The following is a 17,433-nucleotide window of genomic DNA, read 5'->3' on the forward strand; positions in this document are numbered from 1 at the left end:
TCTTGCTCATCTTTGTTTTAACAGAAAATAAGATTATTCATTCTCTCTGAACTTTGGATGTAAATAATCATGTGGAACATTTTCTCCTTCTTGAAACAAAAATATTTTGTGAACTCTATTCACTTTGTACAAAGTCTATACTGTGAGGGATATCCTTGCTACTTGGCATTATTGCACAGGGTTGCAAGAACAGATTTCAAATGGCCCTTGGGACTCAGCTTTTTCTGAGATCTTGACATCATTTTATTTATCTCATTGCAATATATATATATATAAATATATATATATATAAATATATATATAAATATATATATATATCTTTATTCTGGCAAGTCAACAAAATTGTACAATAGTGAAGCTATCAGTTACAATGGCCACATCCTATATCTGAATGCCTAGGTTTGAATCCTGGCTCTGTTCACTAATCCAGCTTCCTTCTAATTCACACCATAGAAGGCAGCAGGTGATGGCTGAAGTAGTTGGGTCTCTGTCACCCACATGGGAGTCATAAATAGAGTTCCAGGCTCCTGGCATTTGCCTGACCCAGCCCCAATTGTTGAAGGCATTTAGGAGTGAAACAGCAGATGGGAGTTCACTCTCACTTGCTCTCTCACTTTTTCTCTCATTTTCTTTCTGTGTCTCTACCTCTCAAAGAAAAGTAAATATATTTTTTAAATTGCCAAGTAATAATATTTTACTAACATAAATGCTTTAATGCAAAGGGTTAAACTCTCTTCATCATGGGGCTTTTTGCATCAACATCCTATATTGGAGTACCATTTTGAGTCCCTGCTGTTTGGCTTCCAGTCCGGCTTTCTGCTGATGTGCCTGGGAAAGCAGCCAAAGATGCCCCAAGTACTTGGTTTCCTACTGCCGATGTTCTCATTGTCTAAATGGAGTTCCTGGCTCCTCGGATCCACCTGGTCCAATCTTGGCATTGTGGCCATTTGGGGAGTGAACTAGGGGGTGGAAGATCTCTTTTTCTTTCTCTCTCTTTCTCTCTCAAATAAATAAATAAATCTTTTGAAAAACAACACTCTTTATCCTAAGCTGCTAGCTTTAGTATTCATTGTAGATTGGGAAGCTACCAGGAGAGTATGGCGTAGAATAGGAGTGATCGAGTTGAACTGTCCTTCAGTATGTCTCTACTGAGTGAAGTCCAGGTGCTTAGAATATACAATGTGTACAATGTGGATGAATCTCAAAATCATGCTAAGTCAAAGAAAACACACACAAAAGGTCACATGTTATGTGACTTCATCCTTAGGAATATTCTGAACAGATAAATCCATATAGTCAGGAAGTAGGTTAGTGGTCTTAGTTAGAAGGGTAGTGTCACAGCACTGTGAATATAGTAAATGGCACTGAATTATTTACTTTAAATTGGACAATTTTGTGTTATGCAAATTTCACCTCAGAACATTACTGTTTTAGAAAAGCTCAAGTTCTTGAGTCCAACAGACTCAAAATTGGATCCTGATTCTTGTTTTCTAACTGTGTGACCTTTAGCAAGTTATTTTAATCTTCTAACCTTAACTCTAAAGCTCTTACCTTAACCTCCATTTCCTTCAATGCCTGAACCCACAACAAACAATTCTAAACAAAAATTGCTAATAAGCTATCTTCCAGAGAGGATTATTATAAAGATCCTGGAATACAATGTGCATACAGCCTTTGGTGCAATGATTGGCACATTGTAAGTTCTTAAAAAGTCATAGCTACTACTATGCCAGCTACTAGTAACTGTGTATTTCTACTATTACTACCAGTGGCAACAGTGACAGCAGCAGTAGCTGTATTCCAACCCAGATTGCTGGTATAATCAAGAGACTATTTTCCATTCAGTAGTCTCTCTTCAGGTAATATGATTGAGACAAAGTCACATGACATTGACTTCTGGTAGTTTGTAGTCTCTCAATGGAGTTTCTCTTTTGAAAGACATATTTTCAATTAAGACTGCTTTTAATTAATTTCAAAGTTGAAAAGAGTCTGAAAGAGCAATGGGTAAGGATCAGATTCCTAAAATATCAAATTTGCTGCATTCTCGGTAGAGGGGTACACCTTGCCTCTCACGGTGTGCTATCTTATATTCTCCTTTATTGAAAAGGGGCCAAGTATCAAAAACAGCCATGCACTAGGACACTTAAACGAAAATTTGAAAAGATAAAATGAATTTCACTAAGCTTCAAAGAAGAGTAAACCTTATTCATTAGTTGAAAGTTGTCATTTGTCTGTGGTGGATCATCTGCCTGTGCCTAGATAGTGTTATGGATCTATGTCTCTGTCATATCAATAATTGCATGTATAAAAGTTTTTTATGATGAAATTCTCTAAAGAGCTCAATGCATATTTGCTACATTACTTAGGGACATTCTGTTACACACTTTGTATTCTTCATATGGACTCCTCAAGTGAAGAGAAGGTTGAAAAACAATTTATGAGATAGAAATGTACTGTTCTATAATGTCTTCTTGTTACTACTATCTAATATGTTCTCCTGAAATTGAATCAAGTGAGATGAAGAGGATTGCAAACATAAATACCATTTATTGAATGAAGCCACAGAGGTATAGTTTGTGGAAGCAATGTCTTCCTCAATGTCCAGCTTGTCCATGGAGGATTGAGAAGCAAGAGCATTTCAATGTGAGATAGTTTTAGTGGACATAGATTTTCATCCTGGCACTCTTAGCCATGTAACCTAGAGCAAAACCTTAGCTTTAGCAGATTCAGTGTCCTTATGTGAACAGTGCAGATATAAAATCCATTTCTGGGGCTGGTGCTGTGGCATAGCAGGTCAAGCATCCAACTGCAGAGCCAGCATCCCATATGGGCATGCGTTCGAGTCCTAGATGCTCCATTTCTTATCCAGGTCCCTGATAATGGCCTGGGAAATCAATGGAAGATGGCCCAAGTACTTGGGCCCCTGCACCCATGTGGAAGACCCAGAGGAAGTTCCTGGTTCCTGGCTTTGGATTGGCCCAGCTCCAGCACTGTGGCCATTTGAGGCCATTTAGGGAGTGAACCAGTGGATGGAAGACCTCTTTCTCTTTCCCCCTCTCTCTCTGCCTCTGCCTCTCTGTAACCCTGCCTTTCAAATAAATAAATAAATCTCTCAAAAAGAAAAAGAATACATTTCTAACAGTTTTTTTAAAATCCTGCTTGATGTACCCTGTTTAGAGTGACTGAGTGTTCAGCAAGTAGCTGGCAATAAATGTCCTTTTCCTCTTATACTACAAGCTTCCAGAGAGATACTGTGACAACTTTCATAACTATAGCAGCCAACAAATTTTGTGTATTATTATGGTTTAACAAACACTTACATAGTGCTTTATATTCGTTATCTCAATTAAATACTTATCTCAAATCTGCATGGTAAACCTTGTCATACCCAGTTAACAGTAGTGGAACACGAGACTCAGGGAAACTAAAAAATTTGTCCAAGTTGGTTCTGCCAGAAAGTGCAAAAGCTGAGATCCCAACCCAAGTATCCAAGTATCCAAGTACAATGAAACTTGCACACATAACCTCTTCCTCTGAAAGGGTAAGCGTTAGTCAGTCTGCAATCTTTTGAACTGAATGTTTGCAAAGTGCCATAGACACTGGAGAGCAGATGTCTGATTTGCCTTCACTTTGGGTCTGATTCCTAGCTTTGGAGACACACTCTGTGTCTGTCTGTACTCAGTTTCCTTTAACGGAGAGACCACCCTGTCAGATGCCTTACCTCAGAGAGGCATTGTCACAAGAATAACAGCTTTGGGGCTGGTGCTGTGGCATCTCATAGGGACGTCTGTTCAAATCCTGGCTGCTCCACTTGCAATCCAGCTCCCTGCTAATGAACCTAGAAAAGCAGTGGAAGATAGCCCAAGTGCTTGGGCCCCTGCAAGCATGTGAGAGACCAATTAGGAGGTCCTGGCTCCTGGCTTCAGATCGGTGCAGCTCCGGCTGTTGTGTCCTTTTAGGGAATGAACCAATGGATGGAAGACCTCTCTATCTCTGTCTCTCCCTCTCTCTAAGTAACTCTGCCTTTCAAATAAATAATCTTAAAAAAAAGGATGACAGCTTTCATACAGGTCCAGGATACACCAGACATCAACCTGAATCCCAACGCATGGTGATGGACAGATAAAATGATTGCTGCATTGGTGGATAAACCTGAGTCAAGAAAAGTCATATGTCAAAATATATTTCCTTCCCAAATGATGGTTCATCTGCAAGGGTGTAACTGGCACTGATATTCTTGGCATTCATTGAGAACACCCCAGGCTGCTTCGGTAATGAATTTCCTAGGCTTAGTCATTAACAGGCTTCCTGCTTTCTCCTCCTTTGACAGGCCCAGCTGTGAGATACAGTAAGTTCAAGATGTCAGAGGCCAGGCCGCCTCCCCTGCTCGGGCAGCACACAAAACACATCCTGAAGGAGGTCCTCAGATACGATGACAGGGCCATTGGGGAGCTGCTCAGCGCTGGAGTGGTGACCCAACATGAGGCTGAGTGACAAAGGAAAAACGTCCTTTCTCAAAACCACAATGTGAATTCACTTTGCTGGCAAAGGAAATATTCTGTCTGGACCCTTCTTCCAGTTCTGATTCCACTGAAAAGAAGAGTTAGAATAACTTCAAACTTCCTGCCTGGAAACACCAGGATAACTCTGCAATCAAGGATCCTAGTGCATTTTAAATGTACTCTATCTTTTGTTCTATGCTATTATTTTTTTTCAGATAATGATATAAATGTGGATTTGTAGAATTTTAAAATAAAGATTTAAATTTTGGTTCTTACCACAAAGAAACGATAACTATTGGTGGTAATAAATGTACTAATTGGTCTCATCTGCCCATTCTACAATGTAAACATATATAGAAGCCTCACATTGTACCCTGAAAATACATAGAATTATTACTTGTTGATTGAAAATAAGACTTTAAAACAAAGATGTAATTTTTTTTTCTGAAAAAATAACTCCTCATTCTAATTACATCAAAGGTCTAAATGTTTGCTGCTCTTACCCATGTAGGCCTGAAAAATAACAGAGCTCATCAGATGTACATAAAGTCCTCTTTTTAAATCTTTGTTAGGAAGTCAAAGCAATAAGCAGAATGGCAGTGCCTGTGATTGATTTTAAACAAAATATCTCAATTTTGAACTCATGCGTCCTTTGTTAGCCTGTAATTTAAACCATGAATTTTGCTAATGTCCATTGTAAAACTGAGCTCCATTCTTCCTTTTGGGAGTAAATATTTGCTTTATATTGTACTTCTCTGGTGATTTCATGACACACAGCAAGAAACCAATTTCCCCCAATTCGTATGGCAGGGTAGGTATCTGTAGGGGGATGAGGAGTTGTTCTTCAGTGGGTACCTGATTTTGAGCCATGTCTGAATGCAACAGGTTTTTAAATGAATGTTAAATGACTAACCTGTCAGTAAATCATGTCTAACTAATGACAAATAGGACAAAGATAGGGAAACATTTCTTTGAAGTCTAAGCATCCACTGTAGAAGACTATATCATGCCTTAGTATTTTAATGTGTCAATTAATTCAAGCCATAGAAAACATCTTTTGCACAGAAGGTAAAAAGTGATTAAGATACAAATTTCAGGATAAATTATCAGTCAAGAGTGCCAAGGCCAGGTACAATCCAGGGAATTGGACACCCCGTGGCAGCATCCTGATATGACCTCAACTCATGACTGTTAGGTACACATATTTGAAAAGAAGGTCATTGCATACCAACTGGTAGTTGAAAGCAGAATCTCAGATGTTCTCTTTCATCTGTGATTTAGAACAAGTTTTCTTTTTGTTTGTTTTCTTTCCTATTGGAATGATTTAGGTCATCTATCGGTGCTGTAGGACCCCATATATTTCTAGAATAAAGAATTCCAAATAACTAGAAAGCTTGTCTTTTCGCAAGTCCTTGTGGAACTTTTTTAGAAGAATGCCTAATACTTTTTGAAATAATTCGTGTCCTCCCTGCTTTGCTCCTTGTGGACACCTTGCTCTGACAAACTCCTGCTGTTTTTCCGCTAGTTAGAATTTCATCACACCAGGATAATTTGAAGCCCTCTGTAGTGCTTTCCCCCAGTGTCTAATCCCCAGACATATATTTGCAAACATTCACTTCAAGTTAGGAGTTTAAGTAAAAGTTTTTAAGTATGTTTATATAATTAGTATAGAAATTGGTAAAAAGTTGAGTGACAAAGTGTTGCAAAATCTTCTATCTTGAAAGACATTTCATTCCACTTACTGATTCAGATAGATATCTATAAATGCAAATTATTCAGCTACTGAAAAGTAACTTCACATATTTGGGTAGCCACATCTAGGAGGATACTATTCATGCATGAGGGCCAGCAAATGCCTCTAAAATTTTCAAGTCAATAAAATCCTTAGATATGTCAGGACCACTATTGAATTAGGGATATCTCAGTATAATAATAAACGTGTCTATCTGTATTTCCATCTATACTGCTCAAAATGATCCAGGAGAATGCAAAACCCTTTGGTCAACTAAGAGAAATCACCTACTCTACCAATTTAGCAAAATAGATAGTTCAGAATATATTTCAAACTCTGATGGATAATTAGCCCCCCCCCAAAAAAAAAAAACAGTGTGCTTGCTAAAATTTCTAGCAATATGCCCCAGATCAACTTATGCTTATAAACAAATGTGCTGTTTTAATTATCAGAGCCTATTATCTTACACATTCCCCAAACTGAACACACTAGTAAGATACCATATGGTCAAGTTCAATTTGTGTCAAGGCCTGCCTTCTGGCAGATTTATATCTGAGGTTGGCCTAGAAAATTCCTTGAAACTTAGTGCATTAATAATTATGGAATTTGGGGTGTTCCACAAGCAAACAGGTTTCTTTCCCTTGTGTTTTAGTTTTCCATCCAAACTCTTTAATGTCATGATTTCTGGCTAATCATTCAAGATATTTTCTAGTAAGCAATCGTGTAAGTTGAACGTTTGTGTAGCAAAAGAAAAATGAACACTGATCAACTTTGTATGACTACCCTAGCAACATGCTATGACCTAACTAGGGTTAGAAATATAATTATGATTTAAGAAAACAAAAGAGGTTCTACATAGGTTATTTCATACTGGGACATGAAGCTACTAAGCCTGAATAACTCACCTGGGAATCCTTTTGCATGAATACTTCATGACTCCTGCTTTCAGCCCTTTTAGGGACTTTTGTACATACTCATATCTCACCTGAATTTGATATCTCTTTTTTTAAGTATTCATTTATTTGAAAGGCAGAGTTACAGAGTGAAATGGAGAGACACACAGAGAGAAAGCTATCTTCTGGTTCACTACTCAAATGGCCACTATGACTGAGGGTAGTCCAAACCAATAGGAGGAGCATAGAACTCTAGTCGGGTCTCCCATGGGGCTGGCAGGGGCCCAAGTACTTGGGCCATTTTCCACTGCTTTCCCAGGCACATTAATAGGGAACTGGATTAGAAGTGGAACATCTGGATCTTCAGCCAGTCTCGTATGGGATTTCAGTGTCACAGGTGGCACCTTAACCTGCTTTGCCACAATGCAGGCCCCCTGAAATTGATAGTTCACCACTGGTTCTTTTGTGCCCTGCCTTTGGCATGTTGTGCTTTTTAAAAGCTTTACAGATATGAGTCTTGTTGGTCAACACTCCCCACCTCCAAAGTGACTCAAAGATACTTTTGTCCATAGGATTTTTCCTCCACGTGATAAGAATGGCCAGGCCCAGGGATGATGATCAAACTCTTCAGGTTGTCAGCCTCATAGCTGCTCACCACTGATTCTCAGTTACAAAGGAAACAAGTAGGAAAATATGTGCACTCCTTGGCCTCCATAACCGAACCCTGGACCCGTTCTTCATTTTCACACTTGCCCCCAAAGATGATGATATTCTCTATTCATGGGACACTCCCTGCTGTAGTGAGCTATTGTCATATTAATGATCTTGTGAAGTATTGGTGCAATCAGTGATAGAGAGGATAAAGATTCCAAGAAAAGATACATATTTCTCTTCCAAACAGTATTTAAGGAAAAGAAAAAGTACAAGAAAAGTACAAGGAAAAGAAAAAGTACAAAAGAAAAAATAACCGAGTCTCTTATATTGAAAATTTTCCCAGACATTGGTATGCCATTGGACTTCTTATAATCCTGGTGCTGTAACACTAGGGTTAAATGTTTTATGAATTACCACTCTCATATGATGCTTAAATATAGACATACCACACTATCTTCCAAGGATAAATGGTTCTGAACTTCTAAACAAGGTGGCAGATTTTGGGACAGGTTTATGTGGTGGGATTAGTGCAGTGTCAGCAGCGCCGATAGACACGTTTCCCCCAACTCCCATTCAAAAATATGTGTTCCTATATAACTTTAGGAAGTTAAAAGTATTACAGACAAAAGAATCCAAATACTTTGACCAATACATTTATTCCACACACTAGGGAAAACAAGTGCAAAAGAGAAGTGTTTTGAAAAAGTAAGAGATAAAAAGGTAAATTTGATTAGCAGGAAAGAAAAAGAACACAGCCAGGAAGGGCAGATCTGAGCTCACACAGACTCTGGACTCAGGAGAGCCCTGGACAAGATGAAGCCAGCAGGCATTGGAAGATGCTGAACTCCTCCGCAGTAAACAGACTTTGCTCACCTCCGTTTTTCTTGAGAAGTAGCTCTTTATTCCCATTCATTGAGACTTTAGATTTAAAACTACAGGCTAGGAAAATCACTGGATTGCAAAGATACCAATTACTCCCCCCACCCCCTTGTTCCATTTTTGCTTCCTTCCTTTTCCCTCACTCTTTTTCTGGTTGCTTTTTTCCTTCCTTTCTCTTCTTCCATCCTTCCCCTCCCTCCCTCCTTTCCTTCTCTTCCACCATGGTAATAATCTTTTCCTCTCCTCTCCTTTAATATCCTCCCTTCCTTTTCTCCCTCTTCACCTCCTCAGCCTCTCCTCTGTCTCCACTCACAGACACACACATTGAGTTCCAGATCAATGTTATACAAACATGGATACCAAAACCTGTGACTGCCCTTCAGGAAAAAAAAAAAAAAAAAAAAAAGGGCTTGCTTAGTAATTTGGAAGATAACCAGTGGTCATTCTGGCCATGACTTCACCTCCACAAGGAAGCTTGAATTAATCTCTGGGTGGGGTAGTTCTTCAATAACAAGCTGCCACTTCTCTCTTGAAACCCAGGGAAACATATGAAGAGGGGGTAGGGGGCTACTTCTGATGCCACTCTGGCTATGGCAGGGTTATCAGTTTATTACTTCTCTGACACATGCCACAGTTTTAAGGGGGAAGAAAATTTAAAATAAGTAAAACAAAACATAGAACAGAATCTAGACTCCCTGTTCCAACTCCAGACACTGGAGCTAAACAGCCGAAGTCTTACAGCCGTAGAGAAGACTTTTATCAAAAAAGGGGCAGAGAAGGGCATGATGGAGGATGGGTCTGTTCCAGACTAGCCTTGGCCTTGAACTTAGTTTCTTGCCCTTTCTCCAGGAAAACAAGCCTACTTGACATTTAGGTGCTGACTAATGGTTTATCCCTGGCATCTTAGTCAAATGGCCTCTAGAAGAACCATGCCTTTTCTTCTACCTGGGTTTTGCCATCTGTCAAACAGGGTGGTGGGATCCTCATGGCTGTTTTTGCTTTCCACTTCCAACAGGATGAAAAAACACTTTGACATACCCTGGCCTTTTCTTCCTCCTTTCTTTTTCTTTGCAAATTAACCACATGGCAGTATTTTCAACTGATGTTGGTTTTCTTGGCTGCTGACTGCACAGATAGAAGGAATAGGGTTTTTCTGTTCCCATCCAATCACCCACACCCCTTCCTCTCACCTAGCCCTTTTGCACCAGCAATGCAGCAGGATATTCAAATTCAGAACACATAACTGGATGTTGGGGGGACAGAACTTTAGGTGAACGTGACATGGGAAAATACCCTTTTTTCTACTCCATTTACCGCTTTGTGAACCTAAAGGAATATTTGGATTTCCATAGCATGTCTTGATATGAGGCAAGGCAACCTAGGTGATATACACATTTACCCTGATAGACTTGGATTTATGTTTTTAGATTTTACAAAGAACTCTGTGGCTGTTCTTGATAGAAGCTTTGAAATGTACTTACCAATGAATATGGTTATGTTTTTTATTTGGAGAGGGTCAGAAAATTGTAGTTCCAATTTTGGGGAGGCTGTTAAAGAATCACTATTTCTAGAGATAGGGAAATGAACTCTTGTTCACCGTCTCATATTGCCACTACATATAGCCAAGCATGATTGCAATGGCATTGACACAGATCACGGGGCAGAACTGGAATGCAAAGGCGCACATATCCTCTAGGGACAGTACCTGGATCACTGAGAATGTTCTTCATCAGCTTTGCGGAAGCAGGCACTGGGAAAATATTGGTCAATAGCAAACTAAAGCATTCCATTCCAAAACCACAACCCAATTGGATCCAGTCACTCGTGCTTCCACCTTTGGGTTTGCGTTTCCTATCTTCTGAATCTCCACTTTGTCTGATTCTCTAGTTTTGCTTTCTGAAATCTGGTGAAAACCCCAGAAAAAAAAATATGTGTCCAATATGCAGGCCAAAAGTAGTGCTCAAGCTATACAAGTGAATCAGTTTATCTGAACTCACCAACAAATCATGGGGCAGTGCCAATGATCAAATCTCAGTGTTATATACAGTGTACTCTTCTCCCGAGAATGCAGCAAATTTGATATTTTAGGAATCTGATCCTTACCCATTGCTCTTTCAGACTCTGTTCCACTTTGAAATTAATTAAAAACAGTCTTAATCGAAAATATGTCTTTCAAAAGAGAAACTCTATCAAGGGACTACAAACTACCAGAAGTCAATGTCATGTGACTGTCTCAATCATATGAATGGAAAATAGTCTCTTGATTATACCAGCAATCTATTATATACAGTTACTGCCCGGGTGACATGAGGTGAAATGAGCAGCTCAGAGAGTCTCTGTGTAGGTGCATTTCTGGGGAAATATTTATTAGCTCTCAGATCTGGAATAGGTCCTGTTAGGGGAGGAAGAGTGTGGGGAGCAACTCGGACTAGACTAAGTTACTGGAATTAAGACTTATTCTATGCATCTGCTCTCCCACAATATGGCGCTGGGAGAGGAGGAAACAGCTTCTACACAGGTACCTCCAGTTCGACCAATAACCTGCAGGAGCTGATCCTGCTCCTGATTGGAGGAGAGCAGCGTACTTGGCGTGTGGGTAGCAGAGTTGGGATTGGTGGAAGAGGACTATAAAGGAGGAGAGAGACAACATGCACCAGGAACATCTATCTGAAGGAACACCTGAGCAGCCCCCGAGAGAGCCGGCCGGCGGTGTGCCGCTCCTCTGCGGAAGTGGGGAAAGTGGCGGGGGAACCGCCCTTCCATGGAGGTGGAGGGATGGCAGCCAACCCGGGAAGAACCAGCAGCAAACCCGGGAAGGGCCGAGCAGACAAAAGAACAGCGCAGGGCCCTGTGTCATTCCTCTGCGAAGAGGGGGAGCGACAGAAGAGGACTTTGACAGAGTTGTTATCTTCAGTTTTCTGCACAAAATGGGAGCTATAATTTAAAAATATAAAAATTATAAGACTCTTTTCTATAATAAATATAAAAATTTATTTTCTATAAAATAAATATAAAATTATGACTTCTATAAAATAAGAATATATATTTATCTTAAAATGTATAATAGATAAGGTTCAGTAATGTGACAGATTTTTTCTGTAATTTTTCTTTAAGTTTTGCTATTGGTAATAAAAATTTTTTTTGATGCTATGTAATAATAACCAATGATGATGATAACTAAAATCAATTTAGTAACTATGTATAAGTCATTATTCCAATGTATTAACTCACTCTTGTTTATTGGTCCACATATTCAGTATGACCAAGTGATCCACCATCATTCTTGCTGTGAATGCTATTTTCAGATTATGTCTCTAAAGCTCATGGGCTATAGGTCTTCAGAGATCTTCAAATGGACAAAGGATAAGCCAACCAAAGACAGAACCACAGACCCTAATCCCATCATTTCAGCATTTGCTAACACTCTAGACTTGGCAGGATTCCCAAGAGGGCTCAATTAGCTTAAATACTCTTGGAAGAACCCTGAGCCAGTTGTCCTCAGACTGTTCTACCAGGACTATTCCTCTCATTCATCTTCTAAGAGCCCTGAAATATATATACTCTGAAGGGACCCTTACCACCTCTGTGTGTAAATTCACAGACACAAACTGGCATTTCTGATTTTTTTTTTTTTTTTGACAGGCAGAGTAGACAGTGAGAGAGAGAGAGACAGAGAGAAAGGTCTTCCTTTTCCTTGGTTCACCCCCTAATGGCCACTGCGGCTGGCGTGCGGTGGCCAGTGCACCGCACTGATCCAAAGCCAAGAGCCAGATGCTTCTCCTGGTCTCCCATGCGGGTGCAGAGCCCAAGCACTTGGGCCATCCTCCACTGCACTCCCGGGCCATAGCAGAGAGCTGGACAGGAAGAGGAGCGACCGGGACAGAATCCAATGCCCCGACCGGGACTAGAACCTGGTGTGCCAGCGCCACAGGCAGAGGATTAGCCTATTGAGCCACGGCGCCGGCCCGCATTTCTGATTTTGTAAAAATTTTGAATGGATTCATGAAGTTGCTGGTGAAATAGGTTAGAAGCAACTCTCCCAAAAACTGCTGTTGAGAAATATAAAGGAGCCTAGTGCACTTGGATTTAAACCATGAGGGGACCATGTAACATACACAAAGTATGACTAATCAAAAATCCTGAAATAGTTATGAAATGAGTAGTGACTATTTTAAGTCAAATTTCAGATTCTTACACAATGAAAGGAAGTATGTGAGACTTCTGGAGTGATACATATGACTCTAATAGGAGTTAAAATTTTGTATTAATAAGAAAATATGCATTTACATAAAAATCTACCTTGTCAGCAAACTAAATGGAAATTGTACCTCATAAAAATGAAAAGATACAGCAGTGAGCTGTACAGATAATTTCTTTTGGTTTTGGTTTGTTTGGAACATTTCAAAGTATTGGACCATAAGAGGGAAAGTACATCTTCATATTTGCCTGCCAGCTCAGCGATACAACTTTTTCTGGTTAGCACAGTTAGAGAGGACCTCTGAATTTGGTTTGTTGTCAGTCCCTTGTACTTACCTGACCAGCACATCATCACACACTGAGTCATAATTGCCTGGTCTCTGGCAACTCACTCCTATTGTCGGCATCTTAGTCATCATTGTGTATCCATGGTTACCATAACATCTACTGTATAGAAGCCCAATAAATATCTATTGAATAGACATTCTCTCATCTACAAGAATATAATTTCTATAAGAGAGGAACTGGTCATATTCGATTTTGTATTACTCAGAGGGCTGGCTATAGTCTTCAGGGTCTGCCACCACCAGTCCCTCCCTGCCTGAATGCACACACCTCTCTTCCCATGAAGAAACTCTATTTCTCCTCTCTTCGAATCTGAATCATTCTTGTGACTTGCTTTGTTTTCTTAAATCTTTTTATTTTAAATAATTTTAGATATACAAGAAATCACAACTAGTATATTTGTTTGCCATATACTTGCTACCTAGTTTCTAATAATGTTAACACTTGTTATATAAACAAGCATACAATTTAAACTGGAAAGTTATCATTGATATAACACTGCTATTATAAATAGGATTCAGATTTTACCAATTGTATAACCTTTGTAGGTGGAGTTTTAAGACAGATTAGTGAGCCAGCGCCACGGCTCACTAGGCTAATCCTCCACCTTGCGGCACTGGCACACGGGTTCTAGTCCCGGTCGGGGCGCCGGATTCTGTCCCGGTTGCCCCTCTTCCAGGCCAGCTCTCTGCTGTGGCCAGGGAGTGCAGTGGAGGATGGCCCAAGTGTTTGGGCCCTGCACCCCATGGGAGACCAGGAGAAGCACCTGGCTCTTGCCATCGGATCAGTGCGGTGCGCTGGCCGTGGTGCGCCGGCCATTGGAGGGTGAACCAACGGAAAAGGAAGACCTTTCTCTCTGTCTCTCTCTCTCACTGTCCACTCTGCCTGTCAAAAAAAAAAAAAAGACAGATTAGTTATTCATGCACTAATCTAAGTACTGTTATGGAAGGATTTTGTAGGTATAATCAAAGTCCGGGCTCGGTTGACCTTGATTTAGGGAGACTGGGTGGATCTGACCTAATCACACAACTCCTTTAAATCTGTGTATAGAGGTCAGAGACACATGGCAATAGATCTAAAGCAAATAGTGATTGATATGGGACATCTTCTTTACTAGAGAGTCAAGGAATGCTTTAGAGTTTGAGCAAGGCATTTAACTGACTGGCAGCAAGAAAACAGGGCCTCAGTAATACAACTACAAGGCACGAAGTTCTGTCAATTACCTGTGTGGTATGGAAGTGGATTCATTCCCAGAGCCTCTGGATAAGAACTCAGCCAAACCAACACCTTGATTTTAGTCTTAGGATATAATGAGAAGAGAACCCAGGCACAGAGTCCCGGACTGCTGATATGTGGATGGGATGTTGTTTTAAACCTCTAATACTGTACTTAGTTGTTATGCAGCAATAGAAAATGAATGTACCCACCAGTGTCCTATATCTGTCCCAGGATTCATTGCAGGATTCCATGTCACATTTATTTTTCCTTTTTCCTTAGTTTTCTCCAATCTGGATCAGTTTCCCAATCATTATTTATGACCTTGATATTTTTGAAGGATATTAAGCAATTACTTTTTGGAATGTCCCTCAATTTAATTTTGTGTGAAGTACCATTACTAGAATGATGTACTTGCAATTTTTGGCAAGACATTTCTAAAGTGATTTTGTATTCTGTCACTGTATCACAACAGAAGGTATATGATGTTACTATGTAACATTACTGGTGATTTTAACTTTGATCATTTCATATTCTGTTATTCTTCTGGGGGCCAGAATTCTAAAATCAGTATCACTAATCTGAAATAAAAGTTTCCACTGGGCTATGCTCCAAGAATGATCTTCTTTCTCATATTTTCTGCCATCCTGGGATGCATTATTGTTCTTAGACTCATGGTCACTGTTCCATCTTCGAATACAGTTGCAAAAAAAGCTTCTCTATGATTATGCTTCTTTCCTCTTCCCTTGCATGATCATCTGTGTGCCATCAAATCTCCTTCAGCCTCTCTCTTGTCGGGAAACTGGTGGCTTCATTTATGGCCCATCTCCCCATCTCAAATCCTTAACTTAACCATATGTATAAAATATATGCCATAGAAGATAACATTTAAAGCTCCAGCTCTTGTTATATTTTGAGGGCAGCATTTTCTAGTATACTATAGAAACTAGGTAAATATCCCATTTCTTTCATACTAATTTTAATATCTATCAATGATTCTTGGGCTGGAAACTATTATTATTATTTTGTGTTCCTCTTCTAATTTTTCTGCTTCTCGATTTATTGACTGTGATTATTCTGTAAGAGTTGTCCATTTTCCTTTCTTTCTTTTTATCATTATGGACTATTGAATATTTGTTTCACTTTATGGATTATAATTCCTCATAGCCACCATTTTGTTGCTCCAATGAACAGATCTGGCTATTGGGAGTTTCTTCAAGATGACTGCCATGTCATTCAATAGGCTCCTCCATTTTTATGAGCATTTTCTTAGCTTTTGTCATTATAAGATATTCAGGAACATGTTGTGCTTTTCCTGCCAGAGCCCTAGAATTAATCATTTCTCTAAAAATAGTCTTTATCCTTATACTAGAGAATGATATTTAGAAACCATAATCTAGATGCTAGATATACTCACTATTATTCAATTGTCATTCCTACCAGGCCCTCTCAGCAGACCATGGAGGAGGAAATATATATACACACACACATAACACATAAGTACACACACCTATATATACTTCTTTTAGATTTATTTATTTATTTGCAAGTCAGAGTTACAAAAGAGAGGAGAGGCAGAGAGAGAGAGAGAGAGGTCTTTTATCCGATGGTTCACTTCCTAATTGGCTGCAATGGCCAGAGCTGCACTGATCCAAAGCCAGGAGCCAGGAGCTTCTTCCGGGTCTTGCATGCGGGTGCAGGGGCCCAAGGACTTGGGCGATCTTCTACTGCTTTCCCAGGCCATAGCAGAGAGCTAGATTGGAAGTGGCGCCTGCGCTACATGCCAAGGTGTTAATCCGCTGTGCCACAGCATCGGCCCCACACCTATATATACTTCTATGTTTATCTGTATATCTGTGTATATTTTTGAAACCATGTGCCAATTCTAGGCCAGAATTTTAAGTGGTATGGCATCTTCTTCAGATTTTGCTCTTGGAAATCAACCATCCTGCTAGAAGTCTGACCACTGGACTCTGAGGAAGTCCAAACTAATCATGTGCAGAGACAAAGGCACTACTTGGAGGAACAACAACACAGCAGGCGTGAAGGAAGTTCTCCTGGATCTCCAAACTACGTCAGTCACCAAGACACTACAAGGGAGTAAGTGACCCCAGCTAACGTTATATGGACCAACACCACCTAAATGAACCTTGACCAAATTTCTGACCTACATAAATTGATGTTTGAATACACCAAGTTCTGAGGTGGTTGTTACATATCAGTGCACAATTAGGTGTCTAACTCAGAGAAAGACTTAAATGATTATTTGATAAATGTAGCTTGATGAATAGTTTTCATGGAATCATGGTTGACTAAACAGGAAATTACATGCTTTATTAACTGTTTTTAGTGAATGAGGACAATTGAAAATGCGTTCTTGTTGAAACTTCTCCTAAAATGGAGTGACCTACTATTGTCAATTAAAGTTCAATATGTTAAATTATTTTTATAATATCATTCCTCAGCATCACTATTCTGACCAGATGCAAATCATTTCTAATCCTTATGTGAAACTAAGGATACATATCATCAGACACTGTGTACTTTATATCTAAGAAGAATTTGAACTTAGAAAGAGTTCAGCTATGTAGTTTCTATGCTACTTGGAGGACAGGGGACCAACCATTTCCGACATGGGACATTTGAGAGCATCTGGAGATACTTTTGATTATCATACCTATGAGAAGCATGGAAGTGTCTATGGTGGAGCAAGAAATCTGCTACTGAGAACTACGGAGTAGAAGCCAGGGAAACTGAGAAACATCTAACAATGCACAGTGCAGTCCTCACAGCAACAAAAAATCATTAAGCCTATACTGTCAGTTGTGCTGTGATTGAGAAATACTATATAGAGGAAACTATTCCTTAAAATGGAAGAGGAGATGTCTGAGTGATCACTGCTGTGTCCTTTTTAATAGGATATAAGTTTCAGGGAGGTGAGAAGTAGCCTTCTTGGGGTATAATAGTTTTTTGATAGAAATTCTTGTTTTGACTCAAAGCAATGAGTATGTTTCTA

General features: G+C 39.6%; 1 protein-coding gene across 2 annotated transcripts in view; it reads left to right on the forward strand.

Annotated features, from left to right (window-relative positions):
• Nucleotides 1-16,860, forward strand: part of SUGCT (succinyl-CoA:glutarate-CoA transferase) — an 825,030-nt gene extending 808,170 nt beyond the window's left edge. The window contains exon 14 of one of the 2 annotated variants that reach the window (XM_017344447.3): nt 16,341-16,860. In XM_017344447.3, the coding sequence (XP_017199936.2) occupies nt 16,341-16,372 (32 nt within the window). In that variant the 3' untranslated portion in view covers nt 16,373-16,860. Of the gene's footprint in view, nt 1-4,330; nt 5,895-16,340 lie in introns of those variants that run through there. The other variant, XM_008261668.4, reaches the window with a different exon arrangement.
• The last annotated feature ends 573 nt before the right edge of the window (nt 16,861-17,433 follow it).

This window comes from Oryctolagus cuniculus, chromosome 16 (genome assembly GCF_964237555.1).
Source record: "Oryctolagus cuniculus chromosome 16, mOryCun1.1, whole genome shotgun sequence".
NCBI lineage: Eukaryota > Metazoa > Chordata > Mammalia > Lagomorpha > Leporidae > Oryctolagus > Oryctolagus cuniculus.